This window comes from Filicampus tigris, chromosome 10, assembly GCF_054856515.1.
Source record: "Filicampus tigris isolate MCC_2025a chromosome 10, RoL_Ftig_1.0, whole genome shotgun sequence".
Taxonomy (NCBI): Eukaryota; Metazoa; Chordata; class Actinopteri; order Syngnathiformes; family Syngnathidae; genus Filicampus; species Filicampus tigris.
In genome coordinates this window covers 8,879,369-8,891,760 of record NC_141226.1, presented here as the reverse complement: position 1 = coordinate 8,891,760, position 12,392 = coordinate 8,879,369, and the positions used below count along the sequence as shown (strand labels likewise).

At 42.2% G+C, this 12,392-nt stretch overlaps 1 protein-coding gene across 3 annotated transcripts in view; it reads left to right on the top strand.

The window, feature by feature from the left end:
- The window catches only part of dab1b (DAB adaptor protein 1b), a 45,495-nt gene that overhangs the window by 25,283 nt on the left and 7,820 nt on the right, over window positions 1-12,392 (top strand). For all 3 annotated transcript variants that reach the window (XM_086042476.1, XM_086042475.1, XM_086042474.1), the window contains exons 3-7: window positions 4,808-4,947; window positions 8,352-8,450; window positions 11,273-11,404; window positions 11,575-11,694; window positions 12,139-12,177. In XM_086042476.1, coding sequence (XP_085898602.1) covers window positions 4,808-4,947; window positions 8,352-8,450; window positions 11,273-11,404; window positions 11,575-11,694; window positions 12,139-12,177 — 530 coding nt within the window. The remainder of the gene's footprint in view (window positions 1-4,807; window positions 4,948-8,351; window positions 8,451-11,272; window positions 11,405-11,574; window positions 11,695-12,138; window positions 12,178-12,392) is intronic.

The window sequence follows — 12,392 nt, the reverse complement described above, 5'->3', positions numbered from 1 at the left end:
TATTATCATTCACTGTTTCAATCGAAGATGTAAAAAAAATGTGTCAGTGCAAGAGAAGCACCATTTTAATTTGAAAAAAAAAAATAGAGTGGTAGCTACCATCCTCTATTCTGTTACATCGACGTCTATATCGTAATTGAATACAAACCATATCATATCACGTTCGGCTGGTTCCACTGGTCATGCACGTCGTCTATACATCACTGCCGTTACTTACCTTAATCAGAGCTCCCGGCGATCGAAGGCATCCGCCATTAGCCTACCTATGGCTCGAAAAAAAATCCACGACATCCTCCGCAGTCTCGCGAAACCATCACGTGTATTTTCTGATGCATTAAATTGACTAAGAGACGGATAATTGGATTAAAATAGGACAGTTACGTATCCGCTCTCCCGGTTTGAAAGGTAGAAAAAAACAACAGTGCTCCCGGCTCTAGTGGTAGAAATGCGGTTATGCGCTCCCGGGCTTAATGGGTTAAGCTTGAATACATGAATGACCTTTCACCAGACAACATTGTTAAAACAACAGACATTAGTCTTAACAGGCTTGCTTTCATTTCACTTTCAGCCCCCCTCATATGCTTTGCATGACTTTTAGCCAAATAATTTAATAGTTGGCCATAGGTTGCCATGATAGCAAGATTTTAACACAAGTGGACAAAATTGTTGGTGCCCTTTCATTAAAGAAAGAAAAACACACAATGGTCACAAAAATAATACTAATAAAAGTGATGCAGGCTAAAACTTTCCTGGACAAAAATGATAGTCACCTTAACAAATTATTTCCATTATTTTGTTGCATTGTATTTCATTTCATCACCCCAGTCAAACAACTCCTGTGACTGGCATCTGATGACAGGTTTTGGCCAACTACTTATGAACAAATAGCTCCAGCTGTCTCTGGTTTGAAGGGTGCCTTCTCCAGATTGCTTATTTCATCTTGTTCCACAGACATTTCATAAGATTTATTTCCGAGCTCTTCTGAGTATTCCAGTGTCACTTGTATGTTTTGTTTAATTTGAAACTAGGGCTCTCACAAACAAATATTTTTGTAATTGATTATCCTATCGATTGGTCCATCGATAACTCAAGGAAGTCCATCATCAGTCCCCCGTTCCCGCTGGGAAAGCAGCTCCAGAACATTGTTGAGTTTCCTCCATGAATCACAGTATAGCAACCGTTTCTCCACAGGAAAAAAAATGTTGGCACCCTTCTGGTAAAATAAAAAAAAAAAAAAACTGGTGGTTCAAGTGGAATTTGGTCAAATTCTTGTCAACAATCCCAAAAGCTTCTTCAAGAATGTCCTATGGACAGATGACAATATCTGAGTTTTTCGTCAAGTCACATCAGCTTTGTTTAACAGACCAAAAAATAAATCATACAAAGAAAACAACACAATAAAGGCTGTGAAAACTGTTCTCAGGATGCTTTTCCACATCCGCATTAGTCATGTTGTGTTTTCAATTTGTGCAGGCACCAGAGCTTGGCATTTTACGACAAATTGAGCGTCCGTTATTCGACATCCGTCTGCAGCATGGGTACCCTCCCGTTGTCCGTCATTCGCCTTTTTTTTCCGGGGTGAAAATTTTTTTATATACTATAGACCGCTCCGCCTCCTATTTTAAACGGGTGTCCATTGGCAATTCAGACTAAACTTTCACTTGCTAATGTCTAATGTCTGATTTTCATTAGTTAATTTTCAGTACAAAATCGCGCTGATAATGAATATTAGTATAACCTTTGTAATTTTATCAAATTGTCATGTCAGCTTTCAGAAAAGTGGTGAGAGAGGCACAAAATGTAATGTGAGTGAGGTTACTGGCAACACTACTGGTTATTCCTTGTCCAAATATTTGCACAAGTCAAACCTGATTAGCATACAGTATACTCTCACATCATAAAGCTAATGCACCTCTCTAGCCACTGACAGAAATGCTTTACTCTGTCTCCATAGCAACTGCTGCTCTCTCACTGTAATCTGTCCACTTGTGATCGGATCACCCAAGACGTATGTCATTGGCGTTGTCATTGGGAGGGAGGGGGAGAGAGAGCGAGAGAGAGAGAGAGAAGGGAGGTGTTGCAGTGTAAAACGCACAGAGGCAAACAGAAGTTGATCCAGCACGTTGGAAAGATAACTGACCTTAATTACAACCACTTTTTCATTTACACTGATTCTATAATAACAGCGCAGAAAATCTTTGCAGCAAACCATTATAATATTTACTATTTTGATCATGTAAACAATACCCCTCATTAACTCTGTAAGTGTGTACCATCCATCATTTAACTCTCAGTTAATTTTCGCTAGAGGAATCTGCTGCCTGTAAAAGTGTGTTTGTGTTTGCTGAGGCTTATGAAAGTTATTTTGTTTGCATGGGGGAGGCAGATGGCAGGGACAGATTTGCCTTCTTCAAACATCATCCATTGGACATCTTTAATACTGCCATGAGGTCAGGGAGGACACATAATGACTGTTGTCATTTAAGTCCTCTGCGGAGATTAACTACTGAATGTATAGCGTCGGCATCGTAAGACGCCAAGACACAGGAGGCCTCACCAGGGCAATTATGAATAATAGCCAGAGGGGCGGTGTAATTTTAACGCAAGGGGACAAGCAGACACGGGTACTTGCTCATAGTGGGGTCAAAGGTTAAGCTTCCTCGATGCCCGTTCCCCCAACAAAAAGTTTGCCATTGCCAAGACCTTATATCTGGAGGGACACTTCTGACACTCCATCTGCTGCCATCTGTCCCCTCGCTGTCCCCATTCTAGTGCAGCATGAGCGGTGATGAGAGACAAGCCCTGAAACAGTATGGAGGAGCATGGCTAACTGTAATTCTTCTCTCTCTGGTCCTCTTCCACAGCCAGTTTGGCCATTGTAGCATTTGGTCAGAGCGTTTACTGTCCAGCTGGCCTCCATTTCTTTTTTTCTTTTTTTTTTTATGGATATCAAACAGTTCCAAAGCATTTTCGAACATTGTTAAGAAGGGCAGCCGATGTGACAAAGGTCTCTGTTGTGCTCTAACGCCTTTCAGACCACCAGGACTTCCTAATGGCGGGCGTGCAGTGCCGTGTAAGATGCAGACCAACAGTAGACAATACTCTAGGCAAGCCTCTGTCAGGCACATTCCGAGCATCAGGCTCATGGGCCAGAAATGTTGTGAGGACCATTCAACCTTGGGTAATTGTAAATCCCAAAAAAGCCAGAGGAATATGTGTCACCACACCACACCTCACACACACACACAAACACGTCCCTCTTCCTCGCAGTGTGTGACAACATGAAACAGCATGCCTCACAGCACTTTAGTCTTCAAATACAGCACAGTCGCTTGTCTTGATCTGAACGCAGAGCACGTTGCACACGAGTTATGCCACTGTGTCAGGACTCTCATTCAGTATGCAAGGCCTATTTTTTTTATTTATTTTTAGGGGGAGGATCTCTGCATAAAGCTGTAAATCTCTCTTGAAGTGTTATTAGAGGAAATGGCACATTGGATGTAAAGAAACAAATGGCACAGAACATCTGGTTTAAGCTCATTGGAGAGAGCTGTAGTGAAAAGGACTGATGGTGTTTAAAATGTAACTGGAGCAGCATGCATTTTACAACACATTACAGTATGTGTCAGTAAAATTGGGATGGAACGCTTAATACTGTATGAATAGACTGTGGCGCGCTTGTACAAAGGATTGTTTGAATCAGGAACAGCGTGGGGTATTTTTGTTTGATTTGCATCTTTCCTGCAGGATTTAAGCAGGAGCATGCGCTACATGTAGCGCTGTAAATATATAGCCTATGTATTGAAGCGCTCTCTACCTTTTTAATGTGTGCGTGACAAGCTGTGTTCCGTATTTGTGGCTGTATTTAAGACTCATCATCCTTTGGCAAAGAAACAAGACTAAATTAGGCCTAGATTTGACATTCACTTGCTAAGAGACTTTAATGACTTTAGCATCATCAAGCCCTCCCCCAACGTTTGGAGGATTGTGCCCTCATGAATTAATGAGAGAGTGTGCATAGCCAAGACAAGCACTTGCATTAGACCCAAGACTTTGCATTCATTTGAATAACCCAGATAAGTTCCTTGTTGTGAAATTAAGAAAATTTCAGTTCCGCAATTAAGAATGAAAGTCCAGAGATTGAGAGAAAATGTCTTGTTAGCGTGAATTGCTTCTTACAGGTGTTAGCATATAACCTTCTGATGTTTTTGCACATGCTGTATCCTAAACCAGGCCTCTGATGTTAAGCAATGCGCTAGTGACCTAGAAATGAATGAGTAAAGGGCCTTGAAAACTATTCGATTCTCCAAGGTGCTTGAGACCTTAAAAAATCTTCTCTGTGTACACACGGAGGGGGTAACCAGTGTGATGAACCCCGCACAGGTTATGGGAAAACATTTTTGACACTGATAAACGCACGTTGACGTTTCAGGCTCATGTAATTACTGATACATCTGCAAACTGCGCCGATAAAATGAGCGTCAGTGTCACGGTCATGTGTCAATCATCATCAGCATGGGTGGGAGGGACAGAAAACTTGAGGCTATGAAAACATGCTCTGAAACTAGCGCCTCTCTGCATCCTGCCTCCACCCAGGAAGGCCCTGGTCGCTGAACTCTGGTTCTCCTTTGAAAGGCACCTATGGGAGCTTAGGGTGAAGACAGTAAACCAATTTCTTGCTTCATTATTTCCTCACTCGCCGCTAATTTATGATTCACTCTGCATTTCCTGTTCCATAAATATTTATGCCAGAGCGGCCGACTCATGCACCCTGTCCTCTCCTTCCCTCTTTGTCTTCCCGCCGCAGGTCAGGACCGCACGGAGGCGGGGCTTATTAAGCGTTTCCGTGGAGATGGCGTTCGCTACAAGGCGAAGCTGATCGGGATTGATGAGGTGACAGCAGCACGCGGGGACAAGCTGTGCCAAGACTCCATGATGAAGCTCAAGGTGCAGACTTCAGTGTGTGTGTAAGATTTGGACATGAGATGTGTGAGCATGTCTGAATTGTCTATTAAATGAGTTCAGACACTGCTTTCTCACTCACAATTTATGATTCACTTTAGCACTCTAAAGAACTGAACAGACAGAACAAAGAAAAGGCAGACCTTATTAAATTGTACAATGCACCTGCAGGATAAGTTTTATCTTTGTCAAGCTAGCTGCTTCACTTCATTCGTCTCCTAAAAAGCGTCTTCGTTCCTCAGCACTTTGTGTCTATTCCTGTTAATCTTCAACTCAAACTAGAAATTCATTATAAAATCAAATAAAATATTTTCAATTTATTACAGTGAAAATCCAACATTGTGTGTTTTTTCTTTGACCTCTATGTCAGTCATTTTGTGTTATTTTATTTTATCACTACAAAGTGGCAAGATTTCTTCTCTCTTCCTAACAGTACTGCAAACAATTTAGAAGAAAAAATGTGGGAGGCCCCTTCCCCTGTAGATCTGTTACTGGAAGTGGAAAAGCCTCTCCAGACCCATGTTCATCCCTAGTAGAGGGCGGAACCAGAACGTGGCTAATGGGTGGGCTTGGAAAAATCAGGGTGGGCCTGAATATTTCTCTCATTGAGCACAATTCTCCTACCCCGACACATCGTATATAAAAATAAAATGATCAATGCATAATATGAAGTTCAGATCTTCCTTAGACAACCACAATTATGCCATTCTTAATATTCAGTAAAATAAAAAACACAAATTCAAAAATAATTCAATAATTCACCTAAAAATGTAAAAAAATATTTTTTTTTTTCATGAAACTCATTGGGTGGGCAGTCTGTCAATCTGGGTCCCTGCTAGTAGATAAGGCCAATAAAACAACTTTTTCGCAGCTTGGATCTGACATTCCAGCATTAACCCCTATATGACACCAGTAGTGAGCAGCCAACAGCCAGAAGTAGTCAATACACAACTGCTATTATCTGGACTGAGTATAAAGGAGGGGACAGGGTCTGTATTGAGCTGGCCCTCACAGCCGTGAGGCCTAATCCACCAAATGGAGAAGGCGATGCCTGATTGACAGCAGTTATCGACTCTCCCACTGGTCCGTTGCCTGTGCTGTTTATCTGGGCTCGTCCCCACTGCAGCTCTGTGGAAGTAGATATACTATAAACAAGTTTTGGGATATGGACTGCCTTTTTTCACAACAAATTACCACAAAAATACATTTTAGTTGATGTTTCAGAGAGATTGACTCTGTGTAGTGTCTATGAACAACAGCAGCAATAAGATGAAAAGCCTTCTAAAAGCTTTTATCAGATATTCTTTTCCAATTCAATAACATAAAGAAGCAGAGAGGCCCAGACTTTCCCCTCTCTGGCCACTTCGTCCAACTCCTCTAGGGAAGTCCAAACACAGCAAAATTCGCAGTGTTAATTCAACACTTATAGAGTTCAATTCAACACTGTGTCTGAGTGTATTTGGTCCTTATCAGAATGTGTGTTAAAGTAAATCTTTCCACAGTGTTATGAAATTCAGTGTTAACTCAAAACTGAGTACATATTTTACACTGGCTAACACGGCAAAGTGTTAATACAATTTAACACCACAGGTTAAATAACTCTGGAGGGAGTAAATATGACTCCCAGCGGTGTTGATTATTAGACATTCACAGGCCAGCCACTGAACACAGCATCTCAAATTTGTCCAAGATCTTTGCTGGGGTCTCGAAGGGTTATACTTGGAAGACGTCACGAGGCAGCATGATCTTGTTCTTTTGGTCACTACCCACAGCTCGTTACAAATGGGTGAAGGTCAGAGGGTGGTAAATAGAGAGCATCACCTTATGCAGTTATGTCACACACAACAGACCAATGCAGAGTCCACAACCCTGCATGCGTTGCATCGTTACGCCTGTCTACATCCCATGCCTTTCTTCCACAACTTGTGAACAAGACCCAAAGATATTTGAACTTCTCCACTTGGGGCTGCTTGTCATCCCTGTGCCGATGAGGAGACTTTACTCTTTTCCGACTGAGAACCATGATCTCAGATTTGGAGGTCCTGATTTTTATCCCAGTCTCTTCACACCTCTCCAATGAGAGTTGTACATCACGGCACGTGACGCCAACAAAAACACATCGTTTAGACAAAGCAGAGACCCAATACACTGTTGCTGTTGTCCTTGTGATTTTGCAACCTAGACATTCCCACTACATCCAGGCACTTGAGAATCTCTGGATGACTCTCATCCAGTCCTGGGTCCCTGGCACCGAGAAACTTTTAAACCACATCGGCAACCTAACCCCCGGGGATATGGTAGAATAACCAATCTCTGACTCCCCAGATTCTTCCTCCTCATTGGAAGGCATGTCGGTGGAATTGAGGAGATTTTCGTAGAATTCCCCCCATGACCTAACTACAGCCAGAGTCGAGGTCTGCATAGCTCGCCCTAACCTACACAGTGTTTAATGGTGCATCACTCAACCCACCTCAGTCACCAGATAGTGGACCAGAATCTTGTCAAAGTTGTCATGAAGTCATTCTTCATAGCTTCACTGAACTCTTCCTGAAGCATTGTCAACACTATTGACAGAAATTACCAATCATAAGAGACTGACTGATAATAAACCGAGAGTCAGGCTTAAATCTCGATTGAGAAATGCCAGTGTCTCTTTGCCTTCGTCGTTATTCAGATGAAAGAAATCAGAATGACCTGCATGTCAAATTTGAGCTGAGCTGTAAATGTTTTAGGCGAAGGGAGGCTGGTTACAAATGAGGCCGACCACTTGATAATGTCACTGCAGTTTTGTCAGACATTAGGCAGGTCTTTTCTTTTCCTCCCTTTTCTTCTCTGGCAACCTTTGTTCTATGAAAGACACATCAAGCACACTGGTCGTGTCAAAAGGAGCATAGTGAAAAATGTGAAAAATGTTAATAGTGTCTATTTTTTAATTAGAGTCAGGCTGTTCCCTGGGGAAAAAAACTTCAAAGGCTGGCTTGGTTGTTCAGTCAGCAATGCGTCAGAGGTGCTGCAGCGAACGGGTCGCTGCATTTTGTCTGCAAATCTCTACTTACTGTTGTCAGCTAGTACTGACGTGTGTCACTCTGAAGTGCAGTAGCCCTACATAAAGAAGATTAGAAAAAAATGGGCCTAAGAGGAGAAAAAGATTGCAATTACACATCCAACTCCCTGCACAAGGTGATGCGTATTTCTGTGAAACCAATACTTTCAGAAAAGGCGTCAGAAGGAACAAGCTGTCCTATCTCACCTTACGTAACTGCTGTCACCCTATCCCCCAATGCCCCTCTTCATCGCCCACTCACCTGAGCTGTAGATAAAAACTCTGCATCTCTCATACAGAACTTGTGCTCTCATCATCTCACGTCCATCCCTTTTATCTCCTGCAGGGCATGGCTTCCACAGCACGTTCTAAAGGGGAGCACAAGCAGAGAGTCTTCTTGACCGTCTCTTTTGGAGGGATCAAGATTTACTGTGAACGATCAGGGGTGAGTATCAAGTCAGCGAGGGTAGGTGCACGGGTATTTACTCATTCTAGCTATACCAGGAGGGCTCTGCCAGCTGCTGTACTGGGAATCTACTGTGTAGGACATCCAGAGGGCGGATGTGTGCACACTTGACTACACAATGGCTGCCAGGTCCGCCATCTTGTGAGCTTGGCATAAAACAAGATCCTGCTACACGGGAGAGAGATCATTCACAAGGTTATTGTGATGATTTTTACCACTGGCTTCCTCAAACAGCAACGCTTTCCAAAGAATATCTTCCAACTAGCGAGTGATGGTGGCAGATCTTTGGCAGGAGCTAAATGGCTGAAACAGGTTTAATTCATATCCCAGTAAGAGCAACGCTATGCTTGGGGAAATACTTCAGATCATTCGGGTCCTGTCTGCCTGCTAATGATGCAGCACAGTGCAATGAGCAATATTATGGTAATGTTAGGAGATGGGCTGTTTCTACCTCCGTCTTGGCCTTCTTCCCCTTGGCGAGCTCACAGGCCTGCTGTTCCATTACGGGATGATCGAGAGGCCCGACTCAACCACCCAGCCATCCCTCCTCCCCTCATCCTGCGGCATAGTGTCAGCCAGATAGGCCCACTCTGCTCATCAGAGCTAACTGATAATTAGCACGCTGTTCCAGCCCTTAATGATCATTGCCACTAATACTAATTACACTGCGGCTCCACCTCAGCTGTGTTAAACTTATAATTATGCAGCATTTGTCCCGTAGCTTTTGACCTCCATGCCACAAAGCCCTACCTCCCTACCTCTATGATAACAACTATTTGGTGTATGACTGATGTGCTAATGACGTGCCCGCCAACCGGCTCAGCACGTTTGACAAGCCTATTTGTTGTTTGGGAAATCATGTCCCCTAATGCTCGTCATTTAATTCACTGATTACTGGCGGTAAATAACACTTCACTCTCAATATCTCTCTTGAGTTATTATGGAGGAAAACGGGAGCACTCCCGTGCAGGCGGTAAGCATTTTGATGGAAACACTTTATGTAAAGCTGACATGATTCTCTACTGAATGGAGTAGTATTAGTTTTGTACTCTACATTAATTCAGGCATCGCTCACCGTGCTCCCGGCTGAATTTGTCTCGTATAAAGCGCCTCCCCTACGCCTAAGCTTAGCTCTGCTAATAGGCGGGAAACAGGTGGGTGTACATGGGTGACAGCTATATATATATATATATTTATATATACATATATATATATATGGATGGATGGATCGATAGATAGATAGATAGATAGATAGATAGATAGATAGATAGATAGATAGATAGATAGATAGATAGATAGATAGATAGATAGATAGATAGATAGATAGATAGATAGATAGATAGATAGATAGATAGATAGATACAGAGATAGATACAGAGATAGATCGACAGACAGACATTGATATATATATATATATATTTTTTGGAAGCACGGTGTAACAAGCGGTTAGCATCCGTGTACGCCAGAAGACTCTAAACTGCCTGTAATATGAATATGAGTGTAAATGGATGTTTGTCTTTATGTCTATAATCTATTTTTAGTTTTTCTGGGTGGCATTTCTCCTTTTGTTTAGTTGTCCTTCTGGTAGCCTTCCGTCTTCATGTCGTTCAGGCCGAGCTCTTCATTCTGCTCAAACGTGCGCTCGTACGTCTCCACCTTCATCTCTGGGTCGGACTCGGGCGGTGGTGGTGACCAGTCCATTGTATACCCTGCCTTTAGCCCAATGTCAGCTGGGACAGGCCAAAGCTAGCCCATGACCCTGATGAGGACAACCGTATTGAACATTTTTAATGTGCACAAACGTATCAAGGAAAATCTCTGTCATTGCCATGGCAACCACTGATCATCTGACTTTTTCTTTGGTAATAATTGTGGACCAGCTATGACACTGCTCTAATTGTATAAACGATTTATGTCCTGATGCATGTTAGCATTACTAACACCACAAATTGAAACATATTTTTAATATAAATTTATGGGCCCACATTTAAAATTGAAATTTCCTCATTCGCTCCAGTTTATTCCGCCATATCTTACTTTTTTTCAGGCTTAAGCGGTGGTATACATAGAGAAGCTGTAAAGGATAGTAGTGGACAGCATTATATCCTTCAAACATACAGAGAAAGAAGGCACATTTGTTGTGTGCATACAAGGGAGCCTTTGAAATGAGACATCCTTTATGTAGCATTTTGACAGCATGTATTTGGCAATGATATCCTTCATTTTTCTTATGTTAAATGAAACAAAAAAACAAAAAAACATGTACTAACAAAGTATTATGGAATGAAAAACAGTTATGTTCTGTCATTAAAGAGGACTTCAACCCAAACATATTTCTTTCAAGAATACGTTCTGTGCAGGCCCACTCGTTGAAACAAGTCATTCTGATAATTCATGCGTTTGTGCAATAAGAGTTAATCGACCCGTTTTTAGCCATCTCCGGGGGCCGCCATTTTGTCACTTACTGTTGACTGAAAATGACTTCACAGTTTCTCAGGGCTGAGGTATCAGCCAATCTCGGCTCACCTGTTTTCTGAAGCTGAGCCATGATTGGGTGTTACCTGAGCCATGAGCAACTGAGATGTCATTTTCAGTCAACAAAAGTGACAAAATTGCCACCCGCTAAAAACAGGTGGATTTTACTACTTAACTCATATTCCGCAAACACAGTATTAATCACAATGCCGTGTGTAGGCTAATGTAATTGCATCGAACAGTTTCTTGTAAAGAACATTTTTTAGTTGACTTGCGCTTTAAAGTTACATATTGATGAGCCTAAACCTTTTGCCTCCGTTATCCAGGTACTCCAGCATCAGCATTCAGTCCATGAAATTAGCTACATTGCCAAGGACACCAGGGACCACCGGGCCTTTGGCTATGTTTGTGGAAAGGAGGGCCACCACAGGTTTGTCGCCATCAAGACTGCCCAGTCGGTGAGTATTTTGATGAAAGCACTTGTTAACTCTTCCATGATCACGATACATAAATTTAGGACATATTTGCTTGCCTGTCTCCCATCTCCAAATCCTCCTCTTGCCTGAAAGAACTGGATCACTCCTCATTTCTCACACTATCTTGCTTCGATTTTCACACTTCTGCACAGGCGGAGCCTCTCATCATTGACCTGCGTGACCTCTTTACACTCATCTACGACATTAAGCAGCGGGAGGAGATGGAGAAAAAGGCCCAAAAGGACAAACACTGTGAACAGGCTGTCTACCAGGTAGGACTTAAAAAATGATGTTGCATTATATTCACAAAAGATAAATCTCCTTTTGATGTGCACAAGAGATAGTGTTTCTTTTGCTGTTTGCTGTACACTCACACACCCACTTTATTAGGAACACCTGCATAGTCTACTGACCTTCAATACAAATAATCAATCGTATTCATCAATGTCTCCCTGACAGCGTCAATAAAAATTGAGCCTCAATATATTTGTATAGAATGCCCTTTTAAATGCATTTGAAATGGATGTCATTATATTGTGTTCTGTATGGGCACTAGTGGTGCAAGAGGAGCTATATTAGACTCTGTGTGATGTGGAAAATTATGTGTGCACACATGCTTGCTGGCAAAAAAAAAAAAAAAACACAAAATGGTGTGTTATTTCCACACTATATTGCTGTAAAAAGTGTTGTGTGCCTTCTATTCTCCTGCCTCACAGACCATCCTGGAGGACGAAGCAGACGATCCAGTTTACCAGGTAGGTTTGTAAGCACACATTGCAAGAACCCTCATGGCTTTCTTGCTTTGACGCAGCTTCTCTTTACCCCTTGGCAATTCAAGAGTATTTGATTCCTCATTTGCATACTTTATCTGGTCACTGATCTGCTCAAATGAATGATTCAACAAGTTTCACCACCCAGCAACCCCCAGTGGACCATCTTTGCCGACAGTTTTGTTCAACCATTTAACTTC